Below are 23202 nucleotides of genomic sequence, written 5' to 3'. Positions count from 1 at the left end.
GAAATTGCAGCACGTGCCATGCAAAACTTTCTGCTTACATTTGAGCCAATCATGAAGCCTCTCTTCAAAATGCAGCCAATCATAAGCCACTCGCATCTGTAATGTGAGTGGCTCCGATACATCCATGGGCGGGACTTAGCACTGTACTCTCCACTCTACTTAGTTTTGCAGCGAGTAGGCCTGCTCTGATCTGCACTACAAGTGAAAGTAGCCTTTACTGTACTCCACACGCTACCAGGAGCGTAATCACTAACAAGGGAAGAGATACCCGGGAGTGTGAACAATCCCATGGGAGCACTGTGATGATACTTTTATCAGTGTTTGCAAAGTGGAAGTCGTAGTTCACTTTATTCATCATTTTCCTTATGTATACAGTACTGTATATCCAGCACTGGTGCCATTCTTCTTGTCTTACAAATGTTATCAGACATCAACTCACTTGCCAGAAGAGAGCAGCAGATTATGGGTTTCACACTAACGCATGGCGCATGCACCGCCCACTGTTTATTATTTCCAGAGTCAGCATCACGTGGCGGCCAAAAAACATGTTTACTTTAACAGAAGTTTTTTTTATATCAGAGATTACTATACCAGGCGTTGCTCCCATAGACTTATAATGGAGATTGGCCGAGACGTGAAGATGTAGTTTACTATACCCAAATGAGTACTATTTCAGAGTTTATTATAACGAGATTATACTGTACTAGTAAAAAGGCCCGCCTGTTAAAAAACGGGCACTAGGTCACAGCCGCTACCCCCTGCAATGCGCGCACATACGCGTTCCGCTTGCTCGTTCCCCACCACTGTCTGAAGTATACGCACACAGGGAACTGCTTGCTTGGCAGTTGGAAAAAGCTGTTATTTCCCACAATGCAATGAGAACCTCTGTGAACCACACACAGCAAACTGTCAGATCCGGCCCTGTGTCCTAACTGCCCTGGCTGCGCACATGCTCAGTACAAAGAAACCAGGGACACACAACCATTCAGTTGATGACGCAGGGACACTTGCATTTTATTGTATAGGATACTATCATGGCCACACTCCCAGCCTTGTGCGACTGCGGCCATACTGTGTCTGCACAAGTACAGCCGCACGCTCCATGCTAATGGCCTTGCTGCACATGCGTGAGTACGGACTCACGCATGTGCAGCAAGGCCACGCTTGTGCACAGCGGGGAGCATGGATCAAACTTCAAGAGGACGGCAGCCGTGGTCTGTAGGAGGGCTTGGAAAGCCACTGGAGGATGCAGAGGATTCCCTCTTCCTGTCTGTTTTTTAGGTCACAATCCACCTCGGGTTTTAATGCTTGATTCTCATCACAATGGACCCAGCTGGAGCAGTAGCGTATCTGATTTAATACAGATATGATGTACTGCTGTGGAGGTTCATTGTAATGTCTGCTGCACTGTGAAGAGGTGTGCCACTCTATTGGATGAATAGTAATGTATCTGTTGATAATAAAAGATGTGCAGGCCTGTTTTATCACAGATGCACCTGGACATGGTGAAAATGGACATGTTTGAATGAGCCCATAGGAAATCATGGATCCATTCCGTGTGTCCATTTGTCCGCTGCCATCCACTTCAGGTAACAGCCTGACTGCAGAGTTCTGCAGAGTTAGTGTGAATCAATCCTCAGTGCAAATATATTTTGGCAAAGAACATGCCCACTACCACACCTACAGATATGAGGAACATGGCAAATTCATACGTTAAAGTCAACTTTCCCTCCCCCTATGTCTGTGATGCTCAAACCTGCTTTAGAAACATATACTATAAAATAAGCAATACAATAATTCTGAGGTTTTGTGTAAAGTATTAACACTCAGGGCTTGTTCACACTAAGGGCGCTTTCGGGGTTTTTTAAGCGATGGCGATTTCTGAAATCGCCCTAAAAGCGCTTGCACAATGATTCCCTTTGAGAGTGTTCACATATGAGCGGTTAGTTTCCGATCCGCTCAGCAAAGCGCTGCCTGTACCATTTTCTGAGTGATTTGGCTCAATGGAAGGTATAGGGAAATCGCTTAGCGCTTGAAAAAGCGCTTTGTATAGTGATTTCCCAAGCACTTTTAAAATTAAATACATTGTATTCATTATTTTCCGGGTCAAAGAGTTCACTTCCTGACTGATGTCAGGAAGTGAAAAAACGAATCGCTCTGCAAAAGCACTTAGAAAACGCTTTACAAAAAAAACACTAGCACGTAGGTAAGCGCCGGGAGGCGTTAAAAAAAAAATCGCTCGCAAAACACTGGCGTCGGGGATTGCGATTGATAATGTGAACAAGGCCTTATAGTAGTAAAGAAATGTTTTAATTGACACAGTCCTATGCATAAGACCTGAAACTGGAACAGCTGAGGAGAAAGGATGGACAGAGGAATGTGGTTCTAAAATTGGGACAATCCTTCAGAACGTGAACAGTTTGCTAATGCACACTGTTTAGTTTTCTACATACTATTTTCTACATATTCTTTCCCTGATGGAATATGAAGGAAACTATGAATTTCCAGTATTTTTTTTTACACATTACTGCCAAGTGTGCTGAAAATACTCCTTCCTAATGCTGGAATACATGGTTCATTTCTGGCACTCGAATCAGCGGGAGGGAAGGGATGCGGGCGGGGAGTGCCGATACGGAGGAGGCGGGGGAGCGGCGCTAACAGACAGGCAGAGGTAAACATTGTGCTGGCGACACGCTGTGTGTCGCCAGCACTGCGGGGGGTATAGCGGCGCGCAGAGGGGTCCTGGAGGCACACCATGGGGCGACAGAGGCTGGTGTTAGTGTGCACAACCAGTTTCTATGCCCCATTGACATAATTAAATCCCACCTCGGGTTCTCTTTAACACGTGTATTGCTGATATGCAGCCGGATCTGAGATTGGTGAAATGCAGGTGAAAAATTAACTGAACCTATTTAACAATGCAGATATGTCAGTAATTAAAGCAATGATATCCTCAGAGATGGTGAATGAGATGCTTTGAAGGACAGGTGTCAAACTCAAGGCCCGCATGTGGCCCTCGAGAGCATCCAATGTCCATCATTGTAAGCAGCAAAAGAAAGACAGCACACTTCCTTTCCATCCAAGAGCACACTGGTGACAGTGATTCTGATTGAAACATTGTCAATTTGAGCCCAATTTCAGCAATAACCCATGGGACACTGCCAATAAAATTAGCATGGGTCCCCCTCCTTGGATCCAACAATGCATAGTGTCTCTCCTTTTCCTCCTGGCTGTCACATGCCCTATAGTTCCACACCTCCATACCTTTTCCCAATCACATGACATACCGCAGGAGCCTGAGGTAAGCAGCATACAGCGTGTGGCTGACAGGAAGATCAGAGACCCGAAACACCAATGGAGCAGGTAACTATTAAACTTCTCCAGGGGGCCCCTCTGCAGAAGGGGGAGGAGCTGGCCTTCCAAGTCGCTATTGATCCACCACTTTGTGTGAGACTCTTCAATAAATGTTAAATCTTAATAAACAATTTAGCGCACGATTTAGGCTACGTTTTAGATTTTAGCCCCTTAGTAATTGAGTTTTTCACCCCGCTTTAAAGTGACATGTGGACCACTGTTACTGTCACAGCTGAGACCCTATATATGATGTGTGGGACAGACACGTGGACCACTTAAAATGAGAAGTGGGACATATGAAATGTGGCACAGAGAAGAAGTGGTGCTAATGAAACCTGAAAAAAAAGCTAGAAGTGAGGATGGACATGGTCATGACACGAGGGGCTGAGATGTAAAAGGGGCCCTGAAATTGGGAAATACATGAAGTGGGGGCAAATAACATGTGGGCCACATGTACTGGGAAAGACAAGCGAGATTTGGGCCACATGTACTGGACAGGCAAGGAGTGGGGCACATGAAGTGGTCAACAGGCAAGAAGTGGAGGACAGACATAGTATGGTGGGGCACACAACATGAGTGGGTGCAACGTAATAGTTTCTCATTAAATGGGAAAACACAGTAAAAGTGGTGCCACGTGAAGTGGTGAGGGGTGGTGATGGGGCACATTTGATGGGGCTCAACATTTGGTTTGAAAGTAGTAGAATGTTGTGGGAGGGAGTAGAAATTATGGAGATGTTATTTGGGAATGGCACATGGAATAGTGAGCAAAACTGAAACACAATGTATTTGGGGCTCATGTGTGACAAGTTTGCCTCCCCGCCCACCCCTCATTGCTGTAAAGCTGTGATGCTAATGCAAATTTACCCTGTCTGCCCACAAGAGGGTGCTGCCACCTCAACACTGAAATTACCTACAGCAGACGTAAAGTCAAAAGAAAAAGTCTTCATCTGTAGACTGGCTAGATTGCAGCATTTCAGAGAATAAAATATTCTCTTTTTTAAATAAATCTTACATTTTTTATAATTTTCCTTGAAAACATTTGTTTACTGCCTAGTTTGCTGTTTATTTTGGAATTGTATTAATATTAGTCTCAGACGACACTGCCCCCTCCCCTCCTTCTGCTTTGTTACATATAGTCAGGCCGGCGCTTCCATACAGACAAAGGGGGCAATTGCCCTGGGCCCCAGAGCCTGTAGCGGCCCTCAAGGTATGTGTCACTTACCTTCCAGCTATGGTGACCCATACATGCCTGCAACTGGCTACCTAATACTGATATACACTCACCTAAAGGATTATTAGGAACACCATACTAATACGGTGTTTGACCCCCTTTCGCCTTCAGAACTGCCTTAATTCTATGTGGCATTGATCCAACAAGGTGCTGAAAGCATTCTTTAGAAATGTTGGTAGAGTTGAGCCGAAATTTTCGTAATTTCGCATTACTATAATTACGCATGCGAAATTTGCGATTACGATGCGAAATTACGGTAGCGTAATTGCCATTAAAATCGTAATTGAAAATACCGTAAGCGTAATTTTCAACACGTAATTTCACGTTTCGTTCATGCCGTAATTTCGCATTAAACGCTACCGTAATTTCGTATTAAACCGTAACGCTCCGTATAATATAAAAAAGCCGCCGACTTTAAGGGTTAATAGCAAAGCCCCCTTAAATGCTAAGAGCCTCAAATTTGAAGAATATATTAAGGAGATCAGGAGGAATAAGAGGAAAAATTTTTCTTTCAAAAAGACCTTATAGTTTTTGAGAAAATCGATGTTAAAGTTTCAAAGTAAAAATGTATACATTTAAAAACCCGCCGAATTTAACGGTTAATAGCAAAGCCTGCTTAAAGTTTAGGAACACCAAATTCCTATGGTATATTAAGGGGATCAGTGGGAATAAGAGGACATTTTTTTTTTCAAAAAGACCTTATAGTTTTTGAGAAAATCGATTTTTAAGTTTCAAGGGCAAAAATGTCTTTTAAATGCGGAAAATGTCAGTTTTTTTTTGCACAGGTAACAATAGTGTATTATTTTCATAGATTCCCCCAAGTGGTAAGAGTTTTACTTACTTCGTTCTGAGTGTGGGAAATATAAAAAAAAAACGACGTGGGGTCCCCCCTCCCAGACCTCTTTAACCCCTTGTCCCCCATGCAGGCTGGGATAGCCAGAATGCGGAGCACCGGCCGCGTGGGGCTCCGCACCCTGACTATACCAGCTCACATGGTCCATGGATTGGGGGGTCTCGGAAGGGGAGGGGCAGCCAAGCTTTCCCCTCCCCCTCCGAGCCCTTGTCCAATCCAAGGACAAGGGGCTCTTCTCCACCTCCGATGGGCGGTGGAGGTGGAGGCCGCGATTTCCTGGGGGGGGGGTTCATGGTGGAATCCGGGAGTCCCCTTTAAAAAGGGGTCCCCCGGATGCCCACCCCCCCTCCCAGGAGAAATGAGTATAGAGGTACTTGTACCCCTTACCCATTTCCTTTAAGAGTTAAAAGTAAATAAACACACAAACACTTAGAAAAAGTATTTTAATTGAACAAAAAACATAACCACGAAAAAAGTCCTTTAATATTCTTAATTAACCACTAATACTTACCTGTCCCTTTAAATAAATGATCCCACGCAATATCCTCGGAAATGTTCTATCAGTTACAATGTAACAAAGTTATTACAATGTAACAACTTTGTTACATTGTAACTACGCCGCACCCGACGTCACTCGCCGCTCAGCCGCCGCACGGACCCGACAGAGCTCTGAGCTATATAGCTCAGAGCTCTCTAAGCATCTTTGTATTTGGGCTCCAAGGAGCCCCATTGGTCCTTAGCAGACCAATGGGGTTCCTTCTGATTTGAAGGAACCCCATTGGTCTGCTAAGGACCAATGGGGCTCCTTGGAGCCCAAATTCAAAGATGCTTAGAGAGCTCTGAGCTATATAGCTCAGAGCTCTGTTGGGTCCGGACTCCGTGCAGGACGCTAAGTCCCCGCCGGCTCCGCTGCCCTCCCCGCCTCTCCCACATGTCACCCACATGTCACCCATATGTGGGTGACATGTGGGTGACAGATGTGGGCGGGGTGGACAGCGGGAGCTGCAGGGACTTAGCGTCCTGCACGGACGCGTAATTGCTGCGGCGGCTGAGCGGCGAGTGACGTCGGGTGCGGCGTAGTTACAATGTAACAAAGTTGTTACATTGTAATAACTTTGTTACATTGTAACTGATAGAACATTTCCGAGGATATTGCGTGGGGTCATTTATTTAAAGGGACAGGTAAGTATTATTGGTTAATTAAGAATATTAAAGGACTTTTTTCGTGGTTATGTTTTTTGTTCAATTAAAATACTTTTTCTAAGTGTTTGTGTGTTTATTTACTTTTAACTCTTAAAGGAAATGGGTAAGGGGTACAAGTACCTCTATACTCATTTCTCCTGGGAAGGGGGGGTGGGCATCTGGGGGACCCCTTTTTAAAGGGGACTCCCGGATTCCACCATGAACCCCCCCCAGGAAATCGCGGCCTCCACCTCCACCGCCCATCGGAGGTGGAGAAGAGCCCCTTGTCCTTGGATTGGACAAGGGCTCGGAGGGGGAGGGGAAAGCTTGGCTGCCCCTTCCCTTCCGAGACCCCCCAATCCATGGACCATGCGGGCTGGTATAGTCAGGGTGCGGAGCCCCACGCGGCCGGTGCTCCGCATTCTGGCTATCGCAGCCTGCATGGGGGACAAGGGGTTAAAGAGGTCTGGGAGGGGGGACCCCACGTCGTTTTTTTTTATATTTTTCACACTCAGAACGAAGTAAGTAAAACTCTTCCCACTTGGGGAAATCTATGAAAATAATACACTATTGTTACCTGTGCAAAAAAACTGACATTTTCCGCATTTAAAAGACATTTTTGCCCTTGAAACTTAAAAATCGATTTTCTCAAAAACTATAAGGTCTTTTTGAAAAAAAAATTTTTCCTCTTATTCCCACTGATCCCCTTAATATACCCTAGGAATTTGGTGTTCCTAAACTTTAAAGAGAACCCGAGGTGGGTTTGAAGAATATTATCTGCATACAGAGGCTGGATCTGCCTATACAGCCCAGCCTCTGTTGCTATCCCAAACCCCCCTAAGGTCCCCCTGCACTCTGCAATCCCTCATAAATCACAGCCATGCTGCTGACAAACAGCTTGTCAGAGCTGGCTGTGTTTATCTCTATAGTGTCAGTCTGCTGCTCTCCCCGCCTCCTGCAGAACTCCAGTCCCCGCCTGCATCCCTTCCCTCCCTGCTGATTGGAGGGAAGGGACGAGGGCAGGGACCGGAGCTATGCAGGAGGTGGGGGAGCAGCTGAGACTGACACTACAGATGTAAACACAGCCTCACAGCACGGCTGTGATTTATGAGGGATTGCAGAGTGCAGAGGGACCTTAGTGGGGTTTGGGATAGCAACAGAGGCTGGGCTGTATAGGCAGATCCAGCCTCTGTACGCAGATAACATTCTTTAAACACACCTCGGGTTCTCTTTAAGCAGGCTTTGCTATTAACCGTTAAATTCGGCGGGTTTTTAAATGTATACCTTTTTACTTTGAAACTTTAACATCGATTTTCTTAAAAACTATAAGGTCTTTTTGAAAAAAAAAATTTTCCTCTTATTCCTCCTGATCTCCTTAATATATTCTCCAAATTTGCTCTTAGCTCTTAAGGGGGCTTTGCTATTAACCCTTAAAGTCGGCGGCTACCTAACATTGATCCATGCGTCAACTTTTCCGCTTGGGAGCATGGCCATACGCATTAATTTCGTAATACCGAATGTAATGCGAAAATTATGCGAAAATTACGGTTACGCGAAATTTCGCGAAATCCTTCTTCATTACGATTATGTACTTACGGCCATAATCGTAATTACACTAATTACGCGAAATTTCGCGAAATCGTAATTACGTAGCATCTTGCAGATGATGGAGATTTGTGGGATGCACATCCAGGGCATGAAGCTTCAGTTCCATCACATCCCAAAGATGTTCTTTTGGGTTGAGATCTGGTGACTGTAGGGGCCATCTTATTACAGTGAACTCATTGGGTGCCATTTTAGTACAGTGAACTCATTGTCATGTTCAAGAAACCAATTTGAAATGATTCGAGCTTTGTGACATGGTGCATTATTCTGCTGGAACTGTATATGGACATATGACCACTTCTGTTTTTTGGGGGAACATGGCTACTTAATTTATGTATACATGGCCCATTTGGCTACTAAATTATTTTATTTTGATGCACCTGGCTATTTATTTTGTTCATTGTAAGACACCTGACTACTTAATTATTTTATCTGGAGGTGTTTGACTACTTAATATTTTTATTTTGCGGCATTTGACTACTTGATGAATTATCATGAGGCATGTAACTACTTGATTATTTTATCTAAAATGTATCTGGTCGGACCCACTCTCTGCGAATAACACCGCTACTTATTTTGTGTATCTTTTGTTATTTTGTGTATTTTTAAGTCTGCCCATGACCCATCATGACCACGCCCATGTTCCAGTGCGTGGTGACACCCATTCATTTTTGCTGCGGCGCGGCAGACATCTCCTTGTTATGGACTGTCCTCAGAAGTGCTCACAATCTATTTTCTACCATAAAATAATGTCCTACCATATTATGTACTGTATATACTGTAGATAAATATATATTACCGGTATGTATATAGTATATATACATTTCTAGGGTACATGCGTATATGGGGGGGGGCAAGCTACAGCTTTCCTGGTGGGCCCATAGTGCCCCAGTCCGACTCTGCCAGGGAAGGGAATGAGGAAGAGAGGCGCCTGGGGAGAAGTCCAGAGTGTAGAGCACGGTGCTGCCTCCTGTGTCTGCCTGGATTAGGTAAGATTCCAATGTGTGTACACTGTGGATTTGTAAGGGAAAGGAGGAGGGGAATAATGGGGTCCCCAAATATGCCTTTTGGGGACATATAATGGACACCTAATGAATTTGTGTGGCTGGGAGTGTGGTGGGATAAGTCCTGGGAATTGGCTCGACGGGAGGCAGCGGCATTGCTAGGGGCGTTCCCCCAAGTTACTTTTGCCCCATTGTAGCTAGGACCTGGTCCTGCATACAGTTCCACATCCTGCACTTTTCTGTACCCTGATACATTCAGCTTTATCAGGACAGTCACAGTAGGGAGATGATGGATGACTGCTCTTAGGGTTCTTACACATACAATTTTCATTAGCCAATTTTACCACTACCACGTAGTATAAGAGCTTACTTACACAATCTGTTCATAGTATTCAAAATCTGTTAGCCCTCACGCCACATGGAGGTGGTAAAATTGACTAATCAAAATTGGATGTGTGTACATGCAAAAATGTAAAAAAGGTGCTTTGGTAGCAGGGCACTGGGGATATCCGCTGGTAGAAAATTGGTAAGATTACCTATAGTAATATGGAATATTGGTAATTTTTACTGACATTTTACTTTCGCTATCGGGATATACTTACCTTGGGTGGGGAAAGCCTCTGGATCCTACAGAGGCTTCCCCGTCCCTCATTTACAACAATGGGCTCCCCAAAATTCTTCGTCTGCACGGAAGGCTCGCGCCTGCACAGTAACATGGAGCTGAGCCCCTTTTGCTTCATGCTAGTGTGCAGGTGCAAGCTCTCTGTGAAATGTGGGCCTGCTCAGTCGACAAGGCCTAATCGGTGGGCATGTTAGGGGTCGAAGCGCTAAAACGGTGAGGAGGAGGGCAACAGGAGAAGCCTCTGGAAGATCCAGAGGCTTCCCTCTCCCAAGGCAAGTACCCAAATTGGACCTTTTTTCCTTTACTTTTTTACTTTATCCTAACCCTATTCTCGCTTGAACCCTCCCTCTATTGAAGCCTAACCCCAAACAAACCATCCCGGCCACAATATCAACAAATATCGACACTGCCCTCACTGCTAAAACTCCCTTTGATATTATCAGCACTACCTAAAAACGAAAATTGTGTGCCACTAGTGCCCACATTGACCCTTCTGTGCCGCTATAAACATGGCAGTTTGTGGGGTGACCATTTTACCAAAGCACTGCTGCCATCCAAATGACCTGCTTCAATGTACGCACCCTTCATTTCTTCTCTCTGTTTCTTTTTCAGCTTCCAGGCTCAGTATATTTCATTCTTACAGCTGTATCAGTTGCATAGTGCTTTGTGAATGTCTTTGATGCCCCTGATCACTGAATGCAACTATAGACGGAAGTAAAGCATAGTGCTTTACTTCCGTCTATAGTTGCATTCAGTGATCAGGGGCATCAAAGACATTCAGCTTAGAAGCAGAAATTAACACTATGACAAATGCACCTTAATATATAGCTGTTTTCAGTTGTTTACTTGATAAAGGTATTTTTATTAACCAAAATATGTGGGTGCTAATAAATCAAATGTATGAAAATCTCTTCAATTTTCAGTAGACAAGAACATTAAGAACGACATAAAGATGCCATTCCATGCTCCAATGCACAAAATATCATCTTAATATCTGATATTGCCATGTTTCATTATATCATAGCAGAATCTAACCACGTGTTATATAACAGTGAGCTAAAAGTATCTGTGACTGAGATATCTGGAAATCGACTGAAGACAGGGTTAATTGAAAAGCAGAATACTGTTCTAGCTGCTGCTGCTGCTGAAGTGGACATTGGCAGCTGCACAAGTCTGAGATGTCAGCAGAACTCAGAGACAGCCAACAAGCACATTCTGATCACAAGTGGAAGACTGAAAACAGATCCCTGATAACATAGTGTGGGATGCAAGTTTGGCAAAAGAAATGTAGTCTGAACATCTGGCTAACACATCATCAGTTGTCTCTTAGTGCAGTCATACAAAGTGTACATGACCTATTCTGCAATAAAAAGTTGGCTCTGTTCTATACTCATCTCCTGTAAGGTGCAAATTTGGAAATTGTGCCTTCATAAGTGTTCCATCTAAAAAAACACATTCAGGTAATACTGGTAAAACGGACCTCAAAAACCATTTTCATATTCACTGTTCACCTCAAGTATAAATTGTCTCTTGTAGATGAGGAATAAATAGACATAATATCTGCTGGGTAGAACGTTGTAGTGAGGAGGATCATAAAGAAGTTCTGTCACCATGCTCCTCGACCTACCGTTGTGTTCTTCTCTGCATTGTCAACTTCAAGACTAAAATAATAGCTTGGACACAAGTCCTTGTCTTACACATTCAACCATCTCGGCAAAGTGGACTGTAGAATCAAGTCCATAAATAAGGAATGAGCTTATTACATTTTATGCCATTACCATTAAAAGATCTTAAACCCTTTAAGGAGGGTGAGCGTGGGAGCCTTGCGCTTGCTCTGAGCTCTAGATGATTTGACGGTAACGACTTTGGCTTGGGCCACAGAGGGGATCTCCTTGTAGTTCAGAGGGGATAGCGTGTTGAGTGTAGGCATACCATGGCGGCTTGATGTTCCAGAAGGGGATATGGGAGGCAGGCCAAGCAATGCCCTTTCCTCACTGATGTATAATGGTGGTCTCATGTGAGAATTCCGGTCTGCTTCTCTTCTCGCCTCTTGTATAGCATCGTGAAACACCTGCTGCACCAATCGGAAATCCAGGCAAGCGGAGACCTCCCGGAACAGGCAGCCATGACGAGAGGCAAGAGCAGAACCATCTGCCTTACTAACCTGTCTGACAGAGGGAAGAGTCATTAATACCACTAAGTCACAGTGATCCTTAAATAAAGTATTTGACAAGAGTAAACCTGCTTTTCCTATCTGCTGATACATATGAGCTACATTTCTCTTGGACTCCTTTTATCTTCCACATTCTACAGATGTTTTCTAGAAACCTATCCAGTTGCTGGTCAGCGCTGTGCATATTCCATTAATCTAACGGAATTTAATGTAATCCCTTTCTCCGAATGTTATCATAGGGCTGCCTTACTGATCATTTCAGAGACTGTTTATGAATGATTCTGTTTATATAAAGTCTATATAAAAGCTCCCAAATATAGAAGAATGCAGTTGTCCATCCTGAGCAATGCTTTTCTTAGTATTTTAGGTTGAAAGAAAACAAGCAGATTAAAATTCTGCTGCCAATTCCAATATTTTTCAATCTATCAGTAACGAAAGTAAGAGGTCCAAAATGCTCCATTTCATCTATATCACCAGTACATTGGGTGCCAAGTGCCAACTCGAGGACACATAGCACCAAATCAAACTATTCTGGTGCAAAGAAGTGATAGGAATATGGAGGTTGCCAACTTAATTCCCTTATAAACAATGTCCATTGCCTAGCTGTCATGCAGAGCTTTTGGCTTCAGTTGTGTCACTTAACTGCAACAAGCATCCAACAAGTGGAGTCAAAGCATCTGATCTGCATGCTCATTTTGGTCCTTGTATTGTTAGAGGCAAAGCATCAGCACAGAAGTCTGGCAATGTGTATGGTTTACTAGAGAATGAAGATAGCAGCTTCCATGTTCCTCTCAGTGTAGGTTCCCTTTAGACTGAATTTCTGTACAAGCATGGGGGCTTGTCACCTGCTACCTTGTTTTTGTGGTCTTCAACAGTCTCCTGGTGCTTACACACTGCCATAACAACTGATTGTAGTCTAACTGGTTGCCCACCAGACATGACACATGGCGGTCCTGACACTTGCAGTAAATGCACTGTTTCTGATCACCAAACAACCACCAACCCCAGCATCCTCTGTAGATGCCTACCATTGGTTACACCGTGGATAGGAGATGATAGTGGTTTGTTTGAATGCTGAACCTCACATTTAACGCACTGTTCACCCCCATATGAATTCGTTTTTACAGCCTTGAGCATATTTACCCGACAATCCTTATAACATATATATCTGTCATAAAATGATTTTTTTCTGTGAACACAAGAAAGCAAAGTTGCATTACAAATCATACAGAAACATACAGTGATACCTGAGATACTGGCACTGTCACCCTGACACAGAGTAAGGAGTGGGAAAAAGGCAAAGTGCTCACTGGCAGAGAAGATCTGGCAGAAGAACAGGGAAGAGGAAAGTATCCAGCTGGACTGACAGAAGTAGGAAGCAAACAATGTGTCGTGTTATAACCAAACATATCTGGAATAAACAGAAACTCCTGATGAAATATAAAGCAGTCTAAAATCTAGCCGCACACATAAAGTCTCCATTCACATCCACAGAGCTTCACCTGCCTGTATACCAGAATATTATGGCTGGTCCCAGCAGAAGACACACATCCCTTGGCTGTAATAAAACTCTCATTACACTGAATTACAAATATCCTGAATAGCCAAAATAGAAACAGGGCTGGAACTGTCCATATACAAGGTCCATCATCATCATCACATAACGTGCACAACAAAAGCTGATGGCACTTCACATGTAACTGATAGTGCACCAAATACAGTGCATTACACATTTTTGCAATTATCTATTAAAGGACGAAGTACAGGTAAAACTCGAAAAATTTGAATATCTTGCAAAAGTCAATTTATTTCAGTGATTCAGCTTAAAAGGTGAAACTAATACATGAAATAGGAACCCTTTGCAGGTGTTTTGGATTCATTAGCTGATTCGAGTCTGACACTCTGAGCCTAGACCAGGGGTCTGCAACCTTTAAGAATCAAAGAGCCACTTGGACCCGTTTCCGAAAAGAGAATAAAAACTGGGAGCCGCAAAGCCATTATAAAACAGATATGACCCTAATATGCACAAATCGTTAGCAGATATGTCCCCAATACGCACAAATCGTTAGCAGATATGTCCCCAATACGCACAAATCGTTAGCAGATATGTCCCCAATATGCACAAATCGTTAGCAGATATGTCCCCAATATGCACAAATCGTTAGCAGATATGTCCCCAATATGCACAAATCTTTAGCAGATATGTCCCCAATATGCACAAATCGTTACATATGACCCCAATATGCACAAATCGTTAGCAGATATGACCCCAATATGCAGATATGACCCCAATATGCACAAATCGTTAGCAGATATGTCCCCAATATGCAGATATGACCCCAGTATGCACAAATCGTTAGCAGATATGTCCCCAATACGCACAAATCGTTAGCAGATATGTCCCCAATACGCACAAATCGTTAGCAGATATGTCCCCAATATGCACAAATCGTTAGCAGATATGTCCCCAATATGCACAAATCGTTAGCAGATATGTCCCCAATACGCACAAATCGTTAGCAGATATGTCCCCAATACGCACAAATCGTTAGCAGATATGTCCCCAATACGCACAAATCGTTAGCAGATATGTCCCCAATACGCACAAATCGTTAGCAGATATGTCCCCAATACGCACAAATCGTTAGCAGATATGTCCCCAATATGCACAAATCGTTAGCAGATATGTCCCCAATATGCACAAATCGTTAGCAGATATGACCCCAATATGCACAAATCGTTAGCAGCTATGACCCCAATATGCACAAATCGTTAGCAGATATGACCCCAATTTGCAGATATGACCCCAATATGCACAAATCGTTAGCAGATATGACCCCAATATGCAGATATGACCCCAATATGCACAAATCGTTAGCAGATATGGACCCCAATATGCACAAATCCTTCAGCAGATCTGAAAAGAAAAACCCATTTACTCACCTAGTCAGAAGTACTCCTGTCACGATCTCCTCCTGTCCCGACCTCCGGTCCCGACCTCCTTGTGGCGCGCAACTCCCTCGGCTCCTCTTCCTTCCTTCCCGACGTCACGTCCTGCCTGCACTACACTGCAGGGCTACGGGAAAATGGCCGCCCGAAGCCCTGCACTGGTCCGGCGGCCTCTCTGATAGGCTGCCGGCCAGCTGGCAGCACACGTCACACGCGCACATGTAACAAGTGCGCCGCAGCCACTGACACTCACTACCGGTGTAGTGTCAGAATGGGCAGCCCTGCAGCACCGGAGCCGCGACTGAGCCGCAGTCTAGGAGCCGCGGCAAAAGTGAAAAAGAGCCGCTTGCGGCTCCGGAGCCGCGGGTTGCCGACCCCTGGCCTAGACTATGGAACATTATCTCAATATTCTAATGGTCTGAGATTTTCATTTTGGGGTTCTCATAAGCTGTAAGCCATAGTCATCAAAATGATAACTAAGGCTTGAAATATCTCGCTTTGCATGTAAGGAGTCTATATCATATATTGGTTTACCTTTTAAATTGAATTACTGAAATAAATGGACTTTTGTACAATATTCTAATTTTCCGAGTTTCATCTGTTATATTTATATTCACAAGAAAAAGAACGTGCACCTTTGGTCCGTTGCTTAATAGTGTTTATTAGATCATTATTAGATCAATCATGGCTTCAATAGAAGAATCTTGCAACAGTCAAAAATGAATTTAAGATCTGACCTGTGTGGCATTCATGGTGAAGGAGGTGGGTAGCGGGCACTGGTGGAGGAAAGCCTTTTGCACAATATTCTAATTTTCCGAGTTTCATCTGTAATATCTACTATCTCCGGTTCCACCTTTGTACCGTGCGCCCGCACTCACTGGTCACCAGCGGATTCTGAGGTCTGATGCTGGCTGCTGGAATGCACCGGGGACGGTCAGGGGAGGAAGACAACTGACAGTGAGTGGGGTACTTGTCGCAAAAAATGTCACTAAAAATGGGGGGGAGGAATCTGTCACTATCTACACTGGGGGGCACCTGTCGCTACCTTAACTGGGAGGCACCTGTCACTACCTAAACTGGGGGGCACCTGTCACTACCAAAACTGGGGGGCACCTGTCACCACCTAAACTGGGGTGCACCTGTCACCACCTAAACTGAGGGGTTCCCTGTCACTATACATGTGGGGTCCCTGTCACTACTTAAAACTGGGGGCACCTGTCATCACCTAAGCTAGGGGGGTCCCTGTCACTAAACATGGGAGGTCCTTGTCAATACACATGGGGGTCACTGTCACTACCTAAACTGGTGGGCATCTGTGTCTGAGGCGCTCACAATGTAATCCCTACCATAGTCTTATGGTAGGTTCACACTGGGTACCGCTGTAGCCTGTCGCTAGCACACCGGGGACGTGTGCGCGACAGCTTGGCGACAGCTCGTCGCCAGGTCCCTGTGCAGCAGCCATGCACACGGCGCACAGAGGGACAGAGATGCGGCGGAAGCTGTCGCCGAAGGTTCTTCCCCCCCGCCGGAAGCTCCGTCCATGGTGAGTGGGTTGCTGTCGCTAGTCCGCATACACACGGCGGACCAGCGACAGTTGCGGCGACAGCTGTTGCCAGCAATTGGCCACACCAATCACCTGGCAACAGCTCTGACAGGCAACGGTTCATGGCGCGCGCGTTATACACATGGGGGACTTGTCGCCGCAACATGTGCGTGCCACGTGGTTGCGGCGACAGTTGTAACCCGTGTGTATGAGGCATAAGTCTAATGTCCCACTGCTGCTAAGTTCCTGTAAATTTGGCTCCACCCGTGACCACACCCACATCCTGGTCCATGGCCACACCCATTTTTCGGCATACCCCCATTTTTCGGCAAGCCCGCTACATGGCATCGCACAACTTTCCCCACCTTTTTCGTATGGGGCATAGCTTCCCCCACCCTTCCCTCCCCCCCCCCCCCCCGTAAATTTTTCTGCGGACGCCTATGCTTGTCTGATATATGTTTAGTGGGTGCCAGTGCTGGAGCGGCAAGGTCAAGGAGCATATGGAAGCTTAGTTGACTTGCCTGCCTTTGCTTTTCCTATTTGTCCAAACCAGGCTTCTGATCATTTTAGCAGCAGGTTGCAGCTGTAAGCAATATTCTAGAAGAGAATAATGCTACAACAGCAGAACCTGAAGGCCAAAGAAGAAGAAAGAAGTTTATAGATAAAAATGATGGAAGAAGATAGAAGTATGCAGAAGAAAAAATAAGGATAAAGAAGAAATCAGTATTTTTATTATTTAACTATTTAATTTAAACCTGTAAGGGGTCACAAATGACCTCCTCATCACTTATATACCTGGGAAGGGGTGGACATTTGAGGGCCTCTTATTATTAAGCTTCCTCCAAGGACTTACATCCACCTGTGTGGGGGTCATTTCCCCATCTCTACCATCTCCTCTAGCACAAGGTAAGGGATGAACCTGTGTGGGGGTCATTTCCCCATCTCTACCATCTCCTCTAGCACAAGGTAAGGGATGAACCTGTCCTAAATACTGGGCAATTTACAAAAGCGGGGTGAGGCATTTTAGTATCGTAGGGAGAAAAAGGGGGGTTTATGGGACTTGGGGGAAGGGTGTGTTTGATCGTTTTTTAAAGATATCATTCAAAAAAAACCCAAAAAAACTTTTCCTCTTAAGTTCCACTCTTGTAACATGCATGGACACAGTGCTGTCAAACGCAACATCACTTGCCACACATTGTCATAGAGCTGTGCACAGCAGGTATAGCATCTCACACTTTATAGTGTCCACTGCTACTTACCTAGTGTTTAGGCAATCATGGGAGCACTTCCAGTCCTTCACCTTAGTAAAATAGGCTATTTGTGTTCTTATATTTTGTGGAGGTTTGGAAGTGAAGTTGGTATGTCCAGGTCAGGATCTGATGAAGAGAAGTTGTACTCCAAAAAGCTAATGCTTAAAATATCTACTTTTGTGCCACACTCTTTGTTTTTGTTTTTTTCTGGAGAGGCCCTACATCCGAGGTGCCCACACTTTTTTTGGCTTCTGAGCTACTTTAAAAAATGAGCAAAAAATGAGCAAGTCAAAATGATCTACCCGGTACAATTTTAGGAGCACATTTGTATATACAGAATGGAAACTGTAGTCTACCATTAAGTCCTTCACGATCTACCAGTAGATCACGATCTACCTAATCAGTACCATTGCCCTACACATATCATATTAGCAAGAATGCAATACAGATGAAGAATCTGATACCTGTATCGCTCCATGTCCAGCTTGTTTCCTATAAGCAAAACTGGGGTCTCATGTATGGCTCCTCTGTTGTACTGAGAGATTATCTCCAAGTATTGAAGGCAGCCTTCAAAGCTCTTCTTGTTGTCGATGCTGTACACCACCATAAAGGCATTCGCCCAGCTCAAGTACCGCTCAGGACACACTGGCCCATCCTAAGGGAGAAGGGAAAGAATATTTAATATGGAAGGATGCATGGCATTGAGAATAATACTACAGAAACATTGATAGGCAAGTACAATTAAAAAGTTTCAATACAACAACAGTGCAGCACAGACTGGCAGAGGGATGTGATATGTATAGAATGTACTGTCAGTAAGTAAAGATCCAGTTCGGCCACATATTTTTTACTTTTAATAGAACATTATTTGAATTTCTTGTGAAGGTTCTGCCTTATCTAGGTCTTCATATATATATAGGAAATGAAAGGAGCTTCAGCTGAACACCTTTTTCCTGGGCAGTTTATGAGCACCATATTTTTCGGACTATAAGACGCACCTAGTTTTAAAGGACAAAAACCAGGGGGGGGAATTATACTAAACCTGGTGCATCCATGGTGAAGGGGTATCGTGTGGATTTTGCCACCTTTGTACCTCATGCCCTCTTGTGTCCCCCTGTGTCCTCCTCTGTGCCCATTTGTATCCTCCTCTATGCCCCTTTGTGTCCTCCTCTATGCCCCTTTGTGTTTCCCTGTGTCCTCCGTTTGTCCCCCTGTGTCCTCCTCTGCATGGGCACAGTACAGGGGTCCCCGACATTGCGGTGGGTTGGAGGTTCGTATTGGCAGTCGTTCACCAGTCAGGAACTCCTTGCATTTGGACTATAAGACGCAGTGACTTTTTTCCCCCACTTTTGGGGGAGAAAAAGTGAGTCTTATAGTCCAAAAAATACAGTACTTTAGCTAATAGTTTAGCAGCTAAACTATTAGCTAACTTTAGCTATTAATTGTATACCTGTTGTGCCTAGGCAAACCAGATAAAATATAATAAAAGAACATTGTATGATGATGATAAATAATGTCGAAGGCCCCTCCTATATTTTGAAATGGCTGTTCAATATTTATATAGGTGGCCTCTTGTCTGTGTGTGTAGCTGCACAATCATGTCAGCTAGACAGATTGTTGGTGGAAGAAAGTGAATTACCCATACTTACAAAATGCTCACAAATCTCTTTGACTTACAGTGGTTTGCAAAAGTATTCAGCCCCTTGAAGTTTTCCACATTTTGTCATATTACTGCCACAAACATGAATCAATTTCATTGGAATTCCACGTGAAAGACCAATACAAAGTGGTGTACACGTGAGAAGTGGAATGAAAATCATACATCATTCCAAACATTTTTTACAAATAAAAAACTGCAAAGTGGGGTGTGCGTAATTATTCAGCCCCCTTTGGTCTGAGTGCAGTCAGTTGCCCATAGACATTGCCTGATGAGTGCTAATGACTAAATAGAGTGCACCTGTGTGTAATCTAATGTCAGTACAAATACAGCTGCTCTGTGACGGCCACAGAGGTTGTCTAAGAGAATATTGGGAGCAACAACACCATGAAGTCCAAAGAAAACACCAGACAGGTCAGGGATAAAGTTATTGAGAAATGTTAAGCAGGCTTAGGCTACAAAAAGATTTTCAAAGCCTTGAACATCCCACGGAGTACTGTTCAAGCGATCATTCAGAAATGGGAGGAGTATGGCACAACTGTAAACCTACCAAGACAAGGCCGTCCACCTAAACTCACAGGCCGAACAAGGAGAGCGCTGATCAGAAATGTAGTCAAGAGGCCCATGGTGACTCTGGACGAGCTGCAGAGATCTACAGCTCTGGTGGGGGAATCTGTCCATAGGACAACTATTAGTCGTGCACCGCACAAAGTTGGCCTTTATGGAAGAGTGGCAAGAAGAAAGCCATTGTTAACAGAAAAGCATAAGAAGTCCCGTTTGCAGTTTGTCATAAGCCATGTAGGGGACACAGCAAACATGTGGAAGAAGGTGCTCTGGTCAGATGAGACCAAAATGGAACTTTTTGGCCAAAATGCAAAACGCTATGTGTGGCGCAAAAATAACACTACACATCACTCTGAACACACCATCCCCACTGTCAAATATGGTGGTGGCAGCATCATGCTTGGGGGGTGCTTCTCTTCAGCACGGACATGGAGGCTGGTCAGATTTGATGGGAAGATGGGTGGAGCCAAATATAGGGCAATCTTGGAAGAAAATTCATGATTCCTGTTTGTGTGACAGTAATATGACAAAATGTGGAAAACTTTAAGGGGGCCGAATACTTTTGCAAACCACTGTACATTCCACATTTTAATCACTCTTACTGTAAAGATCCCTTTCCTAAATAAATGGCTAAAACTTTTCCTCCATGTGCAGATCATGTCCCCTAGTCCTTTGCACACCCTAGGGACAAAAAGCTCATCCGCCAAGCTTTTATATTGCCCTCTAATGTGTTTATACATGTTAATTAGATCTCGTCTAGACGTGTTATTCTGTGCATAGTACACAGTCGTATACATAAATACATAGACATTTCTAGCCACATTACAATACATTATATAGGACAGTAGTGTCCTAAAAATATGCATCATTTTTTAATTTTCTAAACATGAACATGGAAACGCATTGAATCTGAAAACGCCCATTGATTTACATGGCTTATCACCAGTGCAAAGTGCTTTGCCATTGGATCCTGATGGGGGTGGTCCCACAAGCAGTGCTGCTTGCAGTAGTCTGGTCGTGAACCCGGAGCAACTATATCAGTGGCTAAAGGAACCAAAACGCTATTGTTCTGGGAAAACACGCCAATTTCGAAAATTCCGCAATCTAGAAACGTACGGGTGCTTTGCAATCCCGCAAAGCACCTGTAGTGGATCCGTGGCCTATTAGTGTAAATACAGCCTCAGTAACCTATAGCATCTAGTCAGAAATAATGACTAATTGATGTAACAGTGTAAATTTGAATCCTGTTTCTATTCTGTGTGTTACCGGCTATTTCACACAAAGCAGTGAATGTGTGCAGAATGAGATAAGTGATTCAGTGTCAGAGGGAGTCTCGTTGCTGGAACTAGTGATACATTTTCTGGTCACATCTGGTCACAGAGTCCACAGCCAAGGTCAGTGGGTTTGAATAAAGATAGCAGAGTTCATGCTCTGACTGACTTGTACATTTTCTGCTAATGCCGAGAGATCTTAAACCTTTTTAACTCACTTCAAAGGGCCCTCTCAATCTGACAAGACTGAGATCAAAAGATGCATTGTCCGGTACTGGAGCGTTCTGTTCCACACCCTGAACAGAACGCACCACATGCCAGGTTGTTTGTGCCCAACAAAGCTGCATATACTTTATAGCTAAAGGTGAGAGCAGAATTAACTCTCCCTTTCATCCAGTTTATCTTATTTTTCATGTATAATAATATTTCTCACTAATTTAGAATACTTGAGGACTGGGCAGTTTCTAAGCTAAATAGATTCCCCTTCCACGGACTCGGAAACACTGTTGTGATGCGATAAGCAGCGGTGCCACTAGTATTACGTAGGTGGCCAGATGTGGCCCCCAGTTTAAATAAGCAGAGGTAACACCCAGAACTAGGTAGCAAGATGTAGACCCCCTTCCCCATAAGAAGTACTGTAGCTAAATGTGACCTCCAGTATAGGTAGCTAGAGGTAGCAACTCAGTGTAGGTAGCCAGAGGTAGCCCCCAGTATAGGTAGCCAGAGTTAGCCCCCAGTATAGGTAGCCAGAGGTAGCTCCCCAGCATAGGTATCCAAATGTAGCCTCCCAGTATAGGTAGCCAGAGGTAGCCAACCAGTATAGGTAGCCAGAGGTAGACCCCCAGCATAGGTAGCCAGATGTGATCCCCCAGTATAGGTAACCAGAGGTAGCCCCCAGTATAGGTAGCCAGAGGTAGCTCCCCAGCATAGGTATCTAGATGTGACCCAGTCCCCCAGTATAGGTAGCCAGAGGTAGCCAACCAGTATAGGTAGCCAGATGTAGACCCCCAGCATAGGTAGCCAGATGTGACCCCCCCCAGTATAGGTAACCAGAGGTATCCCCCAGTATAGTTATCTAGAAGTAGCCCCCAGTATAGGTAGTCAGAGGTAGCCCCCCAGTATAGGTAGCTAGAGGTAGCCCCCAGTATAGGTAGTCAGAGGTAGCCCCCCAGTATAGGTAGCTAGAGGTAGTCCTCAGTATAGGTAGCCAGAGGTAGCCCCCAGTATAGGTAGCTTAAGGTAGCACCCAGTATAGGTAGCCAGATGCCCCCCAGTATAGGTAGCTAGAGGTAGTCCCCCAGTATAGATAGCCAGAGGTAGCCCCCAGTATAGGTAGCCAGAGGTAGCCCCCAGTATAGGTAGCCAGATGTGACCCCAGTATAGGTAGCCAGATGTGACCCCAGTATAGGTAGCCAGATGTAGCCCCCAGTATAGGTAGCCAGAGGTAGCCCCCAGTATAGTTATCTAGAAGTAGCCCCCAGTATAGGTAGTCAGAGGTAGCCCCCCAGTATAGGTAGCTAGAGGTAGCCCCCAGTATAGGTAGTCAGAGGTAGCCCCCCAGTATAGGTAGCTAGAGGTAGTCCTCAGTATAGGTAGCCAGAGGTAGCCCCCAGTATAGGTAGCTTAAGGTAGCACCCAGTATAGGTAGCCAGATGTAGCCCCCAGTATAGGTAGCTAGAGGTAGTCCCCCAGTATAGATAGCCAGAGGTAGCCCCCAGTATAGGTAGCCAGAGGTAGCCCCCAGTATAGGTAGCCAGATGTGACCCCAGTATAGGTAGCCAGATGTGACCCCAGTATAGGTAGCCAGATGTAGCCCCCAGTATAGGTAGCCAGAGGTAGCCCCCAGTATAGGTATCCAGATGTGACCCCAGTATAGGTATCCAGATGTGACCCCAGTATAGGTAGCCAGATGTAGCACCCAGTAAAGGTAGCCCCCCATGTAGG

The 23202-nt window shown here is 44.7% G+C and overlaps 1 protein-coding gene across 1 annotated transcript in view; it reads right to left on the bottom strand.

Annotated features, from left to right (window-relative positions):
- Positions 1 to 10692: 10692 nt before the first annotated feature.
- RASL12 (RAS like family 12) overlaps positions 10693 to 23202 on the bottom strand; it is a 47476-nt gene continuing 34966 nt past the window's right edge. The window contains exons 5-6 of the mRNA XM_068274990.1: positions 18231 to 18421; positions 10693 to 12019 (exon numbers count right to left, since the gene is read on the bottom strand). Coding sequence (XP_068131091.1) covers positions 11632 to 12019; positions 18231 to 18421 — 579 coding nt within the window. The 3' untranslated portion in view covers positions 10693 to 11631. The remainder of the gene's footprint in view (positions 12020 to 18230; positions 18422 to 23202) is intronic.

The sequence above is a fragment of the Hyperolius riggenbachi genome, chromosome 3 (assembly GCF_040937935.1).
Source record: "Hyperolius riggenbachi isolate aHypRig1 chromosome 3, aHypRig1.pri, whole genome shotgun sequence".
Taxonomy (NCBI): domain Eukaryota; kingdom Metazoa; phylum Chordata; class Amphibia; order Anura; family Hyperoliidae; genus Hyperolius; species Hyperolius riggenbachi.
The sequence above is the reverse complement of the archived record's forward strand: the minus strand, read 5'-3'. Positions and strand labels throughout refer to the sequence as shown.